Raw genomic sequence first — 18,460 nt, forward strand, 5'->3', positions numbered from 1 at the left:
TATTTTGTAAGAATAAAACTAAGGTACACTCAAAACTTAAGTCTTTAGTTATAGGACTTAGGACTACCCCTAATAAAAACCAACAACAAAAATAATTGGCTGATCGGGGAAAATGTGTTTTTGCCGCTGCATCCGCACCTGTATAGTTAACGTTCTCCTAAAGTGATAAAAAGAAGTGTCGCCGTTCACTATCTTTTCAACAAACAAATTAACTTAAAATGAAAGAATGACCTATTGTAGTCAATTCTGAGAATTGACCACAAAGTAAGGTTTACATCTTTCAATTTCAAAATTTTTCAAACCCCCAACAAGTTTTTTTTTACTCAACTTAATTACCACGAAACACACAGTTCCTTCAGACAGAAACGCAATCTGATGTTGACAATACATGTTTGTACTGAAAATCCAAATTTTTTTTGACATTATAAGTGCCCCCTCTTTTACTTTGCCCCCCCCCCCTCAAAAAAAAAAATACATTCCTCCGCCCTGTCAGCATCTTTCCTTAATCGTTCACACTATCTGTTATATTCCTCTTTACGTTTCTTTATTGTAGGGCTAATGTGATAACCTATCATATAAACACTTTGCCAATAAACATTAAATAAATAGAGACAAAATAACGATATAAAGAGTTTGGTGGTTGTTTCTTAAAATAAGTAATCAGATTTATTTGCATACAGCTAATTCACTTTATGTAATACCGATTTATTATATTGTATCATTATGTACAGTGAGTGTTGTACCGTGGGTCACGGCATGGGGGGGGGGGGCACAGGCAAACATTTTGAGTCACTTAGTGAGCGCGCGAAGTTGCCAGGTATACTGACCTACTAGAGGCATTTTAAGGACAGTGCCATTAAACGGATCACAGTCATAATGCGAGCGCGAGCTGAAATTGTATAATATTCAGACCTAAAAGGGGACATTAGAATAGCAAATTTTTGTAATCATGATACGTATCTGTCTCGCTAAACAAACAATGCGAGCGCGAAGCGCGAGCTGAAATTTTTGTATATATTGACCCCAAACAGGGACATTTTAAGGACATTTTTAAAAAAAGAAATCCATTAAGAGTATTAATATCTCACTATAGTCATCTAATGCGAGTGTCAAACGCTTATTTTGTTAGAATTATCTAAACACATGAAGCACTTGTGGTAATCATGATTAACATACGCATCTCACTAATCAAATATTGCGAGCGCGCCGGAAATTCAGACCTGAATTTGAACATTTTAAGGCTTGTTTGTAGAAATTCACGAAGACCATGCGTTTTTCACTAACCAAATGATGCGAGCGCGAAGCGCAAGTTGAAAATTTTTGATATGCAGTCAGAAAAAAGGGACATTTTAAGGACTGCTTTTAAGAATTCATGAAGAGGAGACATATCTCACCAATCTACTAATGCGAACGTAAGCACGGAAAGGAAATTTTTTTTATTAAGACCTTAAAATGGGGCAATCACTTTAAACAGTCATGAAAAAGAAGAATATGTCACGACATAAAACAATAATGATTCGAAGTGCGAGGAAATATATTTGGTGTATATTGACTTGAACACGTTAAACAGACAATACGAGCACCAGGAACAATGAAGACATAGGCCCTGAGCATATTTTTTTTCTTCATAAAGTTATGATTTTTAAAAATGTTTTATAACATAACATAATTATTATATAATATAACATAAGGAACAATAATTTCTTATTTCCCTTTACGTTTCTCTCCCTTTCTCCCTCCTTTTTCCTTTTCCCTGTTTTTTTTTTTTTTTTTTTTTTTTTTTTTTGGGGGGGGGGGGGCAGCCGATGGGGAGGGGTGGGGGTGGATGCACGTGCCTCCATGCCCCCTCCCCCGTAGTTACGCCACTGATTATGTACAAGATAAGTCAACCCAAACGAAAAGTTGATTTGAATAAAATAGAGAAACATCAAACAAGAATAACATTGTAAATTTCATCAAAATCGGAAGTAAAATAAGAAAGTTATGACATTTCAGAGTTTCGCTGATTTAAAAAATAAAATTGTTCACATCCTAGTCGGTATGTAAATGAGGGGACTGATGACATCACCCACTCACTTTTTTTCTGTTGTAATCTCTCATATGACATATTGTCATGTTAAAAAGTTGTATTCCTCCCTGAACATGTAGAATTGAAATATTGTATAACTCTTTTATAGTTAAAACTGTAAAAAAATAAAAATGAAAAATAAAAAGAAGTGGTGAGGACATCTTCGACTTTCTCATTTGAATATCACCAAGTTGTGCATATATAACTGGTTTGTGAAAAGTAAGCGACTCATTAAAATGTCATAACTTTCTTATTGTACATTCGATTTTGATGAACTTTTTAGCGTTATATTTGTTTGATTTTTCGAATCAACATTGTTCTTGGATGGACTTGACAAGTAAAGAAGAAAAATAATAATCACTAAAGTTATATATTTCAGTCACATTTACATAATTTATTTGAAAAAAAAATGTTTTACTTCTAACATGTATAATGGGCTGTTTTGTTACATTGCTATATATTGAACCTGTATGAATTATTTTCATTCATTCTCTTTACTTATCACATAATTTGTAAAGCAGGTAGTAATAGTCTTGCATCGTCGTATCTAATTAAAATAGGCCCACTATTCGAATTTCATCATGTGTACTTTAAAACAGATTGATATACACTGCAAAAACTCTGGTGTTAATCTAACACCAGCCCGGAATCTATATATGTCCACACCAGAGAAGTGTTAAACAACATCAGTTTCGTTTTGGTCTAACACCATATAGGTGTTTGTACAACACCAATTAGTATTAAAACTGCATCGGTTTGATTCCAAACTGGTGTTATTTAAATACTTCTCTGGTGTGGACATAATTATATAGCTTCCGGGCTGGTGTTAAATCAACACCGGAGTTTATGCAGTGTAGAATTACAAGACTTGAACATTTTATCTTCATGTTAATACTGGTCTTTCTTGTAAAAACATCAATGAAAGTACCAAAGATTAAGGATTTAATTCCGAAACTTATACCTATATTTGTGCCCGCCCTCCACCGGACTTCTATATTCTAAGACCAGAAACTTTTCCTGTCATAATACCTAAACATAAAACCAGCGGCAGTGTATTAATTGTTGGTTTTCAATACAAAAATACAAGTCTCAAAATGATTAAGAAGATTTTTTTAATCTACATGATTTAAGAGGGTGGTTTACACTTCAATATCTTTCCCCAGCCTTTCGACTTCATCCAGAATAAAAGCGATGTTTTCGTCTTTGACGCGGGCACTTCCTATGCCGACCTTGAAGAAGTTGACATGCGACTTGATTTCGTTGGGCTGGAACGTTAGGAGGAGAGAACCCGCCAGTGTCATCTCTCGCTTGATGATAGGGGCAACCTGAAAATAATAAATGAACGAATAAATAAGCAAAAAAGGTACAATGACCCCGCAGATTCGTAGTTGTTTGAATTAATTGCAGTGTGGTTAGGATTAAATTAGAAGGTCCTACACTGTAAAGAAAAATTGGGTAAAATTTTAACCAGCATGAGGGTAATTATGTGTCCAATCAATTTGTGGGAATATTTTACCCAATGCGGGAAGCATATTGTCCAGTAAGGTAAAACAAAATCAGCAGCAATTTACTTTAGAATGGGCAAAATTTTCATCACACTGGATAAGTAAAAACACCCAAAAGAAATGCCCAATGTTGGTCGGACACATAATTACCCTTATGGAGCATTTTCACCCAAAATGAGTGTATAGGTCTATTGTTATTATTGTTGTCATTATTATTATCATTATTACTGTTATTATTATTATTACTATCATTATAGTCCTGATCATCATGATCATCATCGTTATCATCATCATCATCATGATCATGATCATCATTATTATTTTTTACCATTTTTGGTAATGTCTATACCAATTTGACGTAATGTCAACTTTGCCTAAAACCCTTAGGTCTATAATGGTTAGATATACTGTTTATGAACAAAATATGAAAGTTACCCTGACAAAAGTTTGTTGTAAAAATAACAGAATGAAACAATAAAAAAATGTTGGTGAAGGTTCGAGAAATCTATCCAAGATTTAAGAAGTTATTAGATTTTTTTAATTTGTGACGTCATATGGGAGCAGCTTCCCATGTATCGTGAATTAAAAATATCAATGAAATTTCATTTTTAAAAAAAAACATGAAAACGGGTTTTATTGTACCTTTATTTTATCAACAGGTAAGTTATTTCACCCCCGCACCTGAAAGAGGAAATACTTTGGTTACCACGAACCACTAAAAAAATAGAAATTATGCATTTATATTACATAGCATGCATATGGGGCAGCTGCTCGTATATGACGTCACAACCTTGAAATTCAAATAGCTTTCGTGATGGATTTTCTTTAAAATTTCACCAATATTTTTTCTGGTATTTTAACAACAAACTTTTCGTCAGGGTGAACTCCCAATTAGCAGACGAAGTGGAAATTGCTTTTGTGTACGACTTTGAGTAATGGATTTTATATCTTGCCACATGTAACTACTTGCCACGTGCAACTAATTGAAACTGATAGTGTGGAGCATACGGTTTATTCCCTAGGACCGATGAACAGGCATAGTCCTACAAGCATCGTTGGATAAAAGTAAAACTAAGTAAGTAAGTAAGTAAGTAAGTAAGTAAGTACGAAAGTAAGCAAGTAAGTAAATAAGTAAGCGAGTAAGTAAGTAAGTAAGTAAGTAAGTAAGTAAGTAAGTAAGTAAGTAAGTAAGTAAGTGACTGAATGAAAAGTAGACCAAGTGATTGAGTACTGGGTCTTTATATAGGCGGTAAAATTTCTTTACCTTGTTCAGACGCCGGAAGTAATCTTCATTTTGTTCCTGACCTCTGAGACATGGAGGGATGTACCAGAAACCCACATTTGTACATTCAGGCTAAAACGAGAAGGGAATTTTTTTTTTCTTCTTAAAACAAGATCAGTCATCGGCAAACCGATTAAAGCGATTTCATGAGTTTATGGGGTCAAGTTTCAAGTTTATTTGATTGATTTCAAATCCGAGCATGAAGGATTACAATCAAATAAAGTTAACAATATTTACAAATTATCAAACAAAAAGTTACATTGATAAATTAACATTTTTAATATAATAATCATTCAAAACATAGCAATAATCATCAGGTACTAATATGTCGTTATAATTTACAACTGCATAATATGTGAAATATCTGTAATTGCGTTTCAGTTTCATAAAAAGCCTAGAAGGGGGAGGGGTCAAACGAGGGGGTTGACAGAAAATCCCTTGTACCAAAATAAGTGTAGGTGCTAGCACTAATCGTGTTGCCAAATCACCACACTTTTGATGTAAATTGTCCATTTAGTACTGTAGTGATCGTGTACTGCTTTGCAAATATTTTACACGGGGAAGAATTTATTTCAGTAAGTACTTGCCTCTTGAACAAGTTGAAATCCCTCAGTATTTTTGATTAGTTCTGCTAAGTTTCTGTTCAGTGAAAGAAATTCGAGAACGTGAATTTATCTTTAATTAATTTGACCATTGCAAAGGAGGTAAATGATCGATGTTGACATCTCCGTCACTTCTCATAACAAATACACGATTCTCAAAATAATAGCAATTTTTCTTAGATCTTGATGCTTTTTTTATACTACAGACATGACATAAATGAATATAACATTATCATACTCTATATACATCACTGGAAGGAAATAGGAAAGGGAATAGAACGGTGTAGAGATGCATACATAGATATATAGATACAATGATGCAAACATTGTTTAGAATCTATGGATAGACAGAGGAATATTATTTGAGGAGTCTTTCCTCGTTTTGTTTGGACCATTAATTTCACCACATTATTACAATTGCTCAATGCCCCCATGAAAAACAAACAAAAACACTGACACCCACACCCACGGGAAAAGACAAAGACTACCTGGCCATATCGAATTTGTGAGTAGTCTCTGCATCAAAGCCCTTGTTGCCTTTTGCCTTCCACATCAGCCATAGTTTGAAGATATCCACTTTCCGGCCACACTGTAGGGTCTTATCACCAGTGTCATAAGAGACATCATAGAATTTGTCAGGCTGGAACAGATACTCGGCATTCGCAGCGTGGCATTTAGTCATTAGGTCCTTCTGCAAGTGAAAAGATCACGCGGCGGTTGCCACATTGTTTTTGTATTGATTTTCAAATAAAAATAAAAATTTACAAGAATGCATATAATACAAGCAATTACAATACATATTAGATTGTCATGGCATCAAAACACAAATATTTTTGGAGTATGAAATACAAAAGACTACAGTCACAAGCGAAATATGCAAGGAGGAGTCTAAATACATGGAGCTTGGGGGGGGGGGGGGCTTCATTAAAACTTTTTTATTGCGCAGGTCTGAATGGGAGAAGTGGTGGGAGAGTAAACAGAAAAAGTAGAGAATCATAATTATTGAAATAATTTTACCCTTTGAAACTTAATGAAATGTCGACAATAATAATCCATTCATTCAAAGTTGATTTGAATATTTTGTGTCTATTGATTTTTTTTCTTGTATTCCATCATCAACATGATAGTAAAATAAGATACGATCTTGTGTTTATACGGCATTGTCTTCTCCAACACTTCCCACAAACCCTAAGGTGCCGCGGTCCGAGCTCGGAGAGGGATATATGGAAGCGAGAGAGAGAGAGATGTTGAAGAAAGAGGGGGGGGGGGTTCTTATTCTTAATGGCATTGTAATGTTTTGAAGGATAATCACATACTAAAATAAAATCTCTTACATTGCCATTAGTGACGAAAGACGTGCACTGGAAAGGCACGCCCATCATCTTGTGGAGACACCAAGTCATCGAATTGACCCGATGGATCCCTTTGATCAGATGCTTGTACTTCCGGGTCATCAAGGCTCCTCCACCCCATGCAGCATCCACATGTAGCCAGATGTCCCCGTGTCTTTGGCATATGTCAGCCATGGCTTCCAGGGGATCGTAGCACGCGAGGACCGTTGAACCGCATGTTGCTACCACCATCAATGGAATGTGGCCCTTGAAAATAAGATGGACTAATAATGTTTCACAGGGCATCAAATGACATAGGTGGGTCTACCCATTTGGGCCTACAAGCAACAGTATTAAAACAATTGAGTTCAATATTAGACAAGAAAAACAAATCTACCTCGGTGACCCGCCTTTCGGTCAGTCGAATATTTCTGAAGACATATCAAAGCATTGGTTTCTGATATTTTCAATCAGATGAAGCGATAATTAGATTTAGGCTATTTAATATTAAGATACGAATTAAGTATGGCCACAGGGTCGATTGTCTAGCGCCGTAAGGATTATAGTAAGTAGCAGGACTGCGCTCCTCTTGTCTGGCCTAGCCTTTGCATTTTCCTTGCTCTCGGGTGTTAAGTCATATGCCTAATCTTGGGGTCCTGAAGTCATTCCCTTGGACCTCAGATGGATCCAGGAAATATTTCAGAAATAAGAAGGTATCAAGTACATAAACCTGACCATGTTCTGGAATAGTGTTGATTTGCTGTGTTTCGGTCCCCGATCCTGGCCTTGTAATAATGTGACCTTGGCCCTGTCGTTCTCTCTGCCATGTCTGACATCTAGTCCTTAGCCATGCTGGCCTTGACATTGGAGTCTCTGAGTCCCTTGCCTTTACCTAAGTCCATGGACTTCTGAAGACCTTGACCTTTGCTTTCTGGTCTGAAGTTTGTAGCCTTGATTAGTCAGGCCATGCATGGCCTCGGCGTGTCGACATATGCATAGCTTATTAAACGGATAGGCCAAGAAAAAAAAGAAGTAAAAGAAGTAGAAGAAGATGAAGAAGAAGAAGAAGAAGGAGAAGAAGATAAAGGAGAAGAAGAAGATGAAGACGAAGAAGAAGATGAAGAAGAAGAAGGAGAAGGAGAGGGAGGTGGAGGAGAAAAATCTTTTCATCAGCAGAGTTCGTAATAGATTTTTTCCATACCTGTTCCTTAACGGATATTATGGCTTCTTCCAGTTTCTCAGGAATCATCTTCCCCCTATAAAAGAAAATTGACATCTTTACTGCCTGTCATATTTGAACCGAATACATGAAACAATGCTAATGACAGACAATAGCAGGCCTACTTGTTAGTAACACTTACCATGCTTACTGATCATTAAGATTTCTGCATTTCTCTAGTATTCTTCTGTAAACATTAGTTTTCTGTCTTTTATTTGCCCTTTCTGGCATTTCCCCCTTGCCGATTCATATATTTGCCCCACGTTCTTTAGAAAAAAAGAGTCTCTTATTACTTACTTAATTTCTTTCTCGACTGTTTTCTCTGTCTGTTTATTTGTTTCTTTCTTTCTTCATTAAAAAAGATGTTTTCTTTGTCCCTGCCAATTCCTATAATGCATTATGGCACTGCATGGTTCGCCCTGTTCAATTTTATGGAAGGGATGGGGGTGGGTCCGGTGGAATGACACTCAACCTTAGACTTTGAAAATAAGCTTTCACAAACCTGTCATCTGTTGGAATAACTACCAGGTTATCCGTTCCAATGCCCATGAAAACGGCACCCTTCACGAATGAGTAGTGGCTCTATAATGGGGGGGGGGGGGGGACAAGAAAATTGTGTTAAGTTTGTTGAAATGGGACGCAGTCAGAAATTTACACCCCCGTTGGAATAAAAAACATGATAATACCTGGATAGATAAATAAATAAATACATAAATATACATGTATAAATGAATAATAATAATGATAATAATAGCGACAATAATAATAATAATAATGATAATAAATAATGATGAAAATAAATAATGATAATAATGATAATGATAATAATAATAATAACAATAATAATAACAATACTACTACTTCTAATACTACTACTACTACTACTAATGATAATAATATTAACCCTAACTTACCGGGGAGCCCCCCCCCCCCCCCCCCCCCGCGACATTTTTCGCGATATATCCGCTGCACGAAAGTTTCGTGCAACAATCGTGCGATCCGCGGCCGAGATCTTTGACCCCCGGACCTTTAAGCTCACAAAATAGGCCAAGTTGGGGTTACAAATAATAGTGAACAATACATTAGTGAACAATACATAACCGCTGTCATGAAAAAACACCAATAACGGACTTTGCACATTATTCATCATATTCGCAAGAAATTGTGATATTTTGCTATTTGATCTCCTGTCGTGTTAAAGATAGAGACTTGGGGATGTCATCACTTTAATGATGCTTCTTGGCATGCCTTTAATTTATTGCATACTAAATAACTAGCCTTCAGAAATTTGTCAGCTTGTACTGAAGGTTCAATTCTTATTTTTAAAGCCCCTAATTTTTCTAAAGTATATATTTAACAACGTCATAAATGAAGCAGAAAAAATGAAAGGCACCCTTACACTGCCTACTACATAATTCTTTATTCATGAGCAATCAAAAAGAGCATTCATTTTTAACGTTTTACATGTATGTGAGTAAAACGATATAATATAGACAAGAATGATTTACATGATAAATAAATCAACAAAACAAACAAACAAACAAAGAAAAAACAGCTCATACCTGATCTGATACAAATATCTTCATAGGTTGTGAGCCATATATTCCTTGTTTTCTGAAGTTAGGGTTGATTCGATATCTGGCAAGATTAACTGCGAAGAGGTTTGCAAGCGTACCGCCTGACAAAACATAGACGAGAAGAAGAAATCAAATTAATATATTCAGTAGTGAATCCTTGATTCATAATTGGGGCGGGAATGGGAGGGGCGACTGAGGAACTCACAACGGATCCATTTTGTTTATTCTGGCAAAAAAAAAAAAAACTAAAATGACAAATAAATAGATAAATGAAGAAACAAATAAATAAATATTTGAATAAAAAAATAAAAAAATTGATAAATAAATAAACAAATGAATAAATAAACAAATTGATCAATAAATAAATGGCAATATAAAAAAAGGAGTGCACTTAAAATATGTTTAAAAATTGTGAGAAGAAAGTTGAAAGATTATATTGCCCGATGGCATTATGTGACAGGGAAATGAATAGCCCTTGTGTACCTTAACTTTAATATTGGGTCCTTATTACGTCAATGAAGCATGTTCTGCCATTTTTAAATTCTATTATCACCATCATTGTTATAAGTGGGGAATCTAAGAGGCGGACAAGCGCTAAAATTGTGCCCATTTTATTATTCAATGCTAATTGGTTGTTCGATTAAGTTTAACTTCCAAGGATGCAATTCCCCTTGAACTTATTTTTTGTATATTTTACCACCTTAAAGTGCATCAAGGGGCAGGCCCTCCTCTTCCACTTAGAAGGCATCATTCGTAATTATGAGGGGGGGGGGGGGCTTACCAGGAGTGAGTATTCCATCTCCAGACTCAAACCCACAAAGATCCCTGATTTTTCCCAACACCTCGTGTTCCATTAATGTGAAGACAGGAGCATTGTCATAGGTATACCTGGAAAGCAGATGAATTCAAACAGAAGATCAATTGCCTTTCATTTGAAGCGAAGCGTGGTAGAAATAAAATACATGACTTCCCATATCAATAATGATATAGATTGAAGCACCATCTTATATCCCCTTTGTTCGTTCAGTGTAACCACCCCCTCCCCTGGAGGACTGTCACGGCGGGGGGGGGGGGGGGTTGTAACAATGCTCAGCACCCCGGTAAAAAACAATCATCCTCCGTGGACAGCCTCCCCCCATGATTAAAACTTATTTCACTGAAAAAGATAGATTATTAAAACAAATAATACAAAAAATAAGAATATTTTATGTGGCCAAAATTATGAATTATTACTTAAAAAAAAAAGAAAGAAAGAAGGAAGGAAGGAAAGAACGACAGAAAGAAAGATTGTAAGAAAAACAACAAGAAGGATATTATTTATTCATTTGTTCAACCTTACTGAGATGTATTGAGTGAGTCTGAGATCATGGCTCCAGCCAGACCAAACGTATCCTGACCGTTGAAGTTTGTGTTGAAGAATTGTGGATGACCTGTGTTTGTGTGGCACGCAAAGATCAAGGATGAAAGTTCAAAGTTCGAGGTTTCTTTTCATTAATTCTGACATAAAATTGATTCTAGTTGGTAAATAGCCACTAAAAACTCGAGAGAGGAACTGTAGAGAAGGAAGGTGCGTTATCAGAAACTTAAGTTCACTTGGAAATCAAGGGTAATTACATGTATCAAAATTAATTCAAGTCTATTCATGGTTTTCGTATTAATAGGCGTTACAAGAAAACTGAGTTGTCATTAAACGCAAATCAATTGCAAATCTGGATTTAATCAAAGGGCATATGCTTGACCTTTTAAATAGTTACTATTTAAAAGATGTTTTAAAAGTTCAAAACGCTGACAAACAATTAAAAAATCACTAAAAATGAATTCAAAACAAAACTAAATTTAATTGTAGTAGCCAGGCAGTAGCCCTACACGAAAACAAAACAAAAACGTTATGCGCTATCGATTTCATTATCATGCGTATTCTTACCCGTTTTCACACTGTAGTCATATGTATCTTGACAAAGTTCTAACAGCCGTTCAGTTGTCTCTGGGTCATCTTGGATCTTGAAGTCGAACGTTTTGAACAGTTCATCAGGATGCTTGAAATTCACAACTTTTGTCAAGAACAAATAAAAAAAAGACAAGAGAAATCAAGAAAAGTCTGTAAAAACAAAAATCAACAACCAAAAACTGGCGTACACAGGTAGGTAGAAGAGGGACTGGATTTACTAGACCCCCACCAATAAGGCATTTTTTAATCCAATAATTTTATAATGCTATAAATATTTTTCACAAAAAATTGCATTTTTATCTGTAAAAAATCGCTCGCTTGCTTGCAAATATTTATAAAACTTATCCCATGAAATGGTCAGGGTTACATAGGCCTATTTTAGAATGATTGACCATGACGAAAAAAAAGGCATTAGAATAGGGCTTATTACCATGCAAGCAGTACGACTTTTGGAATACATGTACATCGGTGTCGAAATATAAAAAAAGAGAAATGGAAAATCAATATTTTGATGGAAAAAAGAGGGCACAGATTGCTTGCTGTAAAATAAAAAATAAAACGATTCCTAGTAAAAATATACACCCCCTTCCTCCGAAAATCTTATTATACTGTTTCAGTATCATAATCCTCTCGATTTGCCGTTAAAACTCCGACTTGATCTTTCCATATGCCACAGCTTTTTAAAAATAACCCATTAACCATTATTGTTCATATTTTTTTTCTAGTTTGGGGGGCCAAAAAGTGCCCAATGAAACTGATTTCGTCTCTAACCGTAAAAGGGAAGGGCAAGAAATAAGATTTTGGAAAAGGAGAAGAAAGATAAAATTAAAGTTTTCTTGGACACAAAGAGTGGCGATTGATCCGATTAACATTGACTATATAGAAATCCTTAATTGCCATTCTTTTTTCCGACTAGAAATTTGAAATATCCTTTCTAAACAAAAGGGAGACCGTCGAATACCAAGCCAGCGGCAAATGTATGAGTATAATCATAATTTTGAACAAACACGCACTCTATAGATGTTGGCATTGCTATATAGCTTTCCACAGTTGCGGATCATTCGCGAGTCTTTGGTATATAAGACGGGGCTCTAACATACCTTTACAATCGCCATTCAGTTGCTTCTCCACTCCTTCTTTCAGAATCAGCTCAAAGACTTTCCTGAGGAATTCCTTTTCCGACTCCCTTGATGACGTCATCATGGTACCAGCGTGCTCGATCTCCGCCATCCTGGCGCTTCGAGAAAACCTTTAAAACAAGTGAAAAAATATCAGTGTGTGTATATATATATATATATATATATATATATATATTTATATATATATATATATATATATATATATATGATACGAAAAGGGGCGTGTTAAAGACTTAATTAGGGGTATTACAATATATAAACCTTCCTTTACAAATGATGCGGTCGCAAGCGGATTATTTTACGCACTGACCATAAAACGGCAGAGTTTGTTGCCTGGAACAAGATGCGAGCGCGAAGCGCGATCTAATATGTATTGGTATCACGTCCATTGTTTCACTGTAAATGTATAGTCCTATTAGGCTCAATTAACGGACAAAGCGAGTGCATGCTAGCTCGCTCGATTTGATTTGTTTTATTCTTTTGTTTGTTACCTATACTCATGGACATGATACGTATCTCACTTATAATAATAATAATAATAAGGCGCAAAACGCGACTGATCTGAACTATTTGTTGTTAATTAAAGGTCAAGTTCACCCCAGAAATGTTGATATAAATAAATAGATAAAAATCAAATTAGTACAAGGCTGAAAATTTCATCAAAATCGGATGTAAAAGAGGAAAGTTATGACATTTTAATTTGTCGCTTATTTTTCACAAAACAGTGATATGCACAACTCAGTGACATGCAAATGAGACAGTCGATGATGTCCCTCACTCGCTATTTCTTTTGTTTTCTTATTGTTTGAATTATACAATATTTCACTTTTACAGATTTGACAATATAAGGACCAACTTGACTGAACCATATAGTATTAAACACTGCTAATTCCACATGTACCAGGAAAAATTAATCGTTATTTCACTTGGCAATGAGGAGAAAATTAGAATATTTCACATTTCATATAATAAAATACAAAAGAAATAGTGAGTGGATGACATCATCAGTCTCCTTTTGCACACCCACCAGGATGTGCATATAACTGTTTTGTGAAATTAAGCGAAATTTTAAAATGCCATAACTTTCTTATTTTACATCCGGTTTTGATGAAATTAAGCGAAATTTTAAAATGCCATAACTTTCTTATTTTACATCCGGTTTTGATGAAATTTTCAGTTTTATGCTTGTTTGATTTTTCTATTTTTTCTGTACAAATCCACTCTCTGTTGGGGTGGACTAGTCCTTTAACTTAAAAACGGTATACGTTAATACATAAACATCTAATTGAACACAAAATTTGAGCACAGGGCGAGATCTTAAATGTGATTTGTCAACTCTTTCCTTCCTATTTTCTCTTATTTCTTCCCAAAAGCTCTCCTTTTGCTTCATGCTTTTTTTCTTATTCCAATTTTGTTCGCGCCCATGAAGAGGGGAGGGGCGGCAACCTCGGCCCCTTACTGGATCCGCCAATGTATACCAATTGAAACTAATATAACAACGGCATGAACAACTTCTACTACTATTCAATCTACTATTCAATCTGCAACATTTAAAGCAAGCCGTTTTGCTATAAGGGCAATACATCTCCTCAAACGAAGAAAAACAATATTTAAAAACCCAAAAATAATATGAAACAAAAATAAAAGTTTGGACGAAATATGATAGGTTTTAACAAAAATGAGAGAAAACAAATATTCAGCACGTTTTTTTTTAAATACAATTTTTTGTTCGTTTACTCTATCTATTCAACTTATCATGGTTCATTTTTCCAACCGAGACTAGCTGCGAAAAAAGTATATAGACAGATCGAATCGCATATGGTTCATGTGTTTGTTTCATTTTATTAAAAAAGTCTACAACGTACGGGATCGGAAGGGGGCGTTGCTGAAGATGTGTCAAGTTTATACACACCCCTTTAAAATAATTTTTAAAGGGTAGCATCAGCTAACAAATACTCGATTGTAAAATAGCTAGTACCCCCCCCCCCTCCGTCCCACCCCTTCACAATTTACCGGATTGTATAGAGAACTAACACTATATACACAATGACCTGTTTAGACTATCAATTTCAGCTGATCAGATCAAGCGTTTCGATATTTAATTCGGGTTAGAAATATACTAGTATCTCTTTTACCAGCCATGCCATAGTGTATATGTTTCCCAAATATAGGACCGGGTCAGTAATGAATTACAAGTTACCTAGTTTCTTTTAAAGGTAAATGCATTAAAGGGATGGTCCGGGCTGAAAGTATTTATAGCTTAATGAATAGAGTAGAATTCACTGAGCAAAGAAAATGCCGAAAATTTCATCAAAATTGGATAATAAATAACAAAGTAATTAACTTTTAAAGTTTAGCAATATTTTGTGAAAACAGTCGTCATGAATATTCATTAGGTGGGCTGATGATGTCACATCTCCACTTGTTCTTTTGTATTTTATTATATGAAATTAGGTTTACAGCAAATTTCCCTTCAATACAAAGTCCAAATTAAACAATGAATAGAGCCTATATGGCTATTTGTGTTTGAGTATTAACAAAAAAGAAGGATTAAGCAATTATTTCAAAGAGAAATTGACATGATCACTGGCGAAAACGGAAAGGGGAAGGGAATAATCTGTCGTGGATGATTTCATTTCATTTCTTTTTCATTTTTTGTTTTCATTTTCATAAAAAAGTCTACAACGTACGGGATCGGAAGGGGGCGTTGCTGAAGAAAATGCCGAAAATTTCATCAAAATCGGATAATAAATAACAAAGTAATTAAATTTTAAAGTTTAGCAATATTTTGTGAAAACAGTCGTCATGAATATTCATTAGGTGGGCTGATGATGTCACATCTCCACTTGTTCTTTTGTATTTTATTATATGAAATTAGGTTTATTCAAATTTTTTCCTCCAAGAACTAGAAAAATTGGATAGACAACTGATTTAGTGCATTATATATTTATTGGTGTAACTTATTTCAGTATAAGGGAGACATATTATTCACACAAGTATGAAATAATGAAAAAAATATTATTTTATGTAATAACATAAGAAAACGAAAAGTGGGGATGTGACATCATCAGCCCTCCTAATGAATATTCATGACAACTGTTTTCACAAAATATTGCTAAACTTTAAACTTCAATAACTTTATTATTTGTTATCCGATTTTGATGAAGTTTACGGCATTTTGCTCAGTGAATTCTACTCTATGTATCAGGATATAAATATTTTCAGCCCGGACCATCCCTTTAAATGAAACATGGACCATTACGCGATCAAACAGCATAATACTCACTGTGACTGGAATCTTACACGGCGTTCCGAATGCGGAGCTCCCTTTCCAGGTCCTTGCGATTTCACTGCCTTTCGCTGCGAAGAGGCGAATGCTGTAGAATACGAAGCTGTCACGACACCGGCTATATATGGTTCAGCGGACAGGGAGCGCACGAGCCGTGACAGCGAGGCCATTGCTTAGTTTTATAGACGTTTCAACCGAACCCGTTTCTCACAAAGAACGATAGTACAAAGGTCAGTATTATCCCAAAAGTTAGATCAAGCTTTCGATCAAACGCAGCCTGTCCTCAGAAGAGCTTCCTGGATAACAATTTGTTCCCGTATAAATTAAAGGTAGGCGTATCATATGATTGACAGGGTGACAGCTATAGGCATCGGATAATACTGATGATACATCATATCAAATTTGTATCGTCTATGCAATATGACTTGCCTAGGGCTGTAGGCCTATTCTCAAAATGTCAACAGCAAATTTCCCTTCAATACAAAGTCCAAATTAAACAATGGATAGAGCCTATATGGCTATTTGTGTTTGAGTAACAAAAAAGAAGGATTAAGCAATTATTTTAAAGAGAAATTGACATGATTCACTGGCGAAAACGGAAAGGGGAAGGGATGATTTCATTTCATTTCTTTTTAATTTTTTTTTTCATTTTCATTAAAAAAAAAAAAAAAAAAAAAAAATGCGCACACCCCCTTCCTCTCGTTGATATGTGTGGTGATATTTGTTCGTGATTTGTTTCCCTTCGGTTTATGTTGTTGTTTTTGCCAATCAAAATGTTTATTAAGATCCTCAAATTATCCACGCTTACTCCTCAGTGAGGAAAGCGAAGGATCCTCTATAATATTAAAGATCAAGTCTACACCAACAAAAGTAGACTTTTATAAAAAGAGAAAAGTCCAACGAGCGTAACACTGAAAATGTCATCAAATTCGGATGTAAAATAAGAAAGTTATGACATTTCAAATTTTCGCTTGATTAGTCACAAAACAGTTATATGCACATCCTGCATCGTAAGAATGCAAACGAGGAGACTGAAGACATCACCCACTCACTATTTTGTATTTTGTTATATGAAATATCATAATGTTCTCCTCATTGTCAAGTGAAACAGATTAATTCCTCCTTGAACATGTTGAAATATCAAATCTGTATAAAATGAAATATGGTATGATTCAAACAATAAAAACAATATGTAAAGTCGACTATCTCATTTGAATATCACCCAGTTGTGCATCAAATTAAGCGAAACTTTAAAATATAATAAATTTCTTAAATTCCAGCAATAAGCAAGTTTGATTTTTCTATATTTATTCAAATCAATATTTTTTTTCTGGGGTAGGCTTGACCTTTAACAAATATTTGATTTACATCATATGTTTGGACCACGGATTAATGGGATGTTCCGGGCTGAAAATGGAATAAAATTCACTAAGCAGAATACTAAAAATTTCATCAAAATCAGTTGACAAATAACAAAGTAATTGAATATTAAAGTTTATCAATGTTTTGTGAAAACAGTATATGCATATCTTCATGAATATTCATTAGGTACACTCTAAAAACACTGAGTAAAATTTAACCCAATATTGAGTAAAAAGGGAACATGCATGTTTGCTGGGTATTTTTTTACCCCATATTGGGCTATTTCAACGCAACATTGCGTAAAATTTACCAAATATTGGGTATCTTTTTACCCAACAACATGCACGTTCCCAAATAACCCAATATTGTGAAAACTTTTTTTTAGAGTGTAGGCTAATAATATTACAGCCCCACTTTCCTTTTTCTTATATTATGTTGAAATCATAATTATTTTCATTTTTTCATACATGTGTAAATGATGCGTTTCCATTTTGAATAAATCTAATTTCATATAATGAAATACAATAGAACAAGTGGGGGATATGACATCATCAGCCCACCTTATGAATATTCTCAAAGACATGCCGAGAACTGTTTCACTGGAATAATGCAAATCTTAAAAATTCAATAACTCCGTTATTTGTTATCCGATTTTGAGCAAATTTTCAGCATTTCGCTTTTTGAATTTTTACTCTAGTTATTGAGATATGAATATCCCCACCCTATTAATTAATTAATTAATTAATTCATTCATTCATTTATTTATTTATTTATTCATTTATTTATCTATTTATTTATTAATTTAATTAATTAGTTAATTAATTTATTTATTTATTTATTTATTTATTTATTTATTTATTTATTTATTTATTTATTTATTTATTTATTTATTTATTTATTTAATTATTTATTTATTCATTTATTCATTTATTTATCTATTTATTAATTAATCAATTAAATTAATTAATTAATTAATTAATTAATTAATTGATTGATTAATTAATTAATTAATTCATTCATTCATTCATTCATTAATTCGTTCGTTCGTTCGTTCTTTTATTTATTTACTTATTCATTCAATCCTTCATTTATTTATTTATTTATTCATCTATTTAGTATTTATTCATTTATCTATTAT

The 18,460-nt window shown here is 34.3% G+C and overlaps 1 protein-coding gene across 1 annotated transcript; it reads right to left on the reverse strand.

Annotated features, from left to right (window-relative positions):
- Positions 1-640: 640 nt before the first annotated feature.
- On the reverse strand, positions 641-16,411 carry LOC129279893 (cysteine sulfinic acid decarboxylase-like). The gene is made up of 13 exons (XM_064112267.1): positions 15,958-16,411; positions 12,633-12,781; positions 11,509-11,634; positions 10,924-11,014; positions 10,366-10,472; positions 9,570-9,685; positions 8,510-8,589; positions 7,990-8,044; positions 6,792-7,055; positions 5,946-6,148; positions 5,443-5,494; positions 4,838-4,927; positions 641-3,393 (listed from the first exon to the last, which is right to left on the reverse strand). Exons 1-13 carry the CDS (start codon positions 16,128-16,130, stop codon positions 3,208-3,210), a joined length of 1,692 nt encoding a protein of 563 aa, XP_063968337.1. The 5' UTR covers positions 16,131-16,411; the 3' UTR covers positions 641-3,207.
- Positions 16,412-18,460: the final 2,049 nt, after the last annotated feature.

Source organism: Lytechinus pictus, chromosome 17, assembly GCF_037042905.1.
Source record: "Lytechinus pictus isolate F3 Inbred chromosome 17, Lp3.0, whole genome shotgun sequence".
Classification (NCBI taxonomy): domain Eukaryota; kingdom Metazoa; phylum Echinodermata; class Echinoidea; order Temnopleuroida; family Toxopneustidae; genus Lytechinus; species Lytechinus pictus.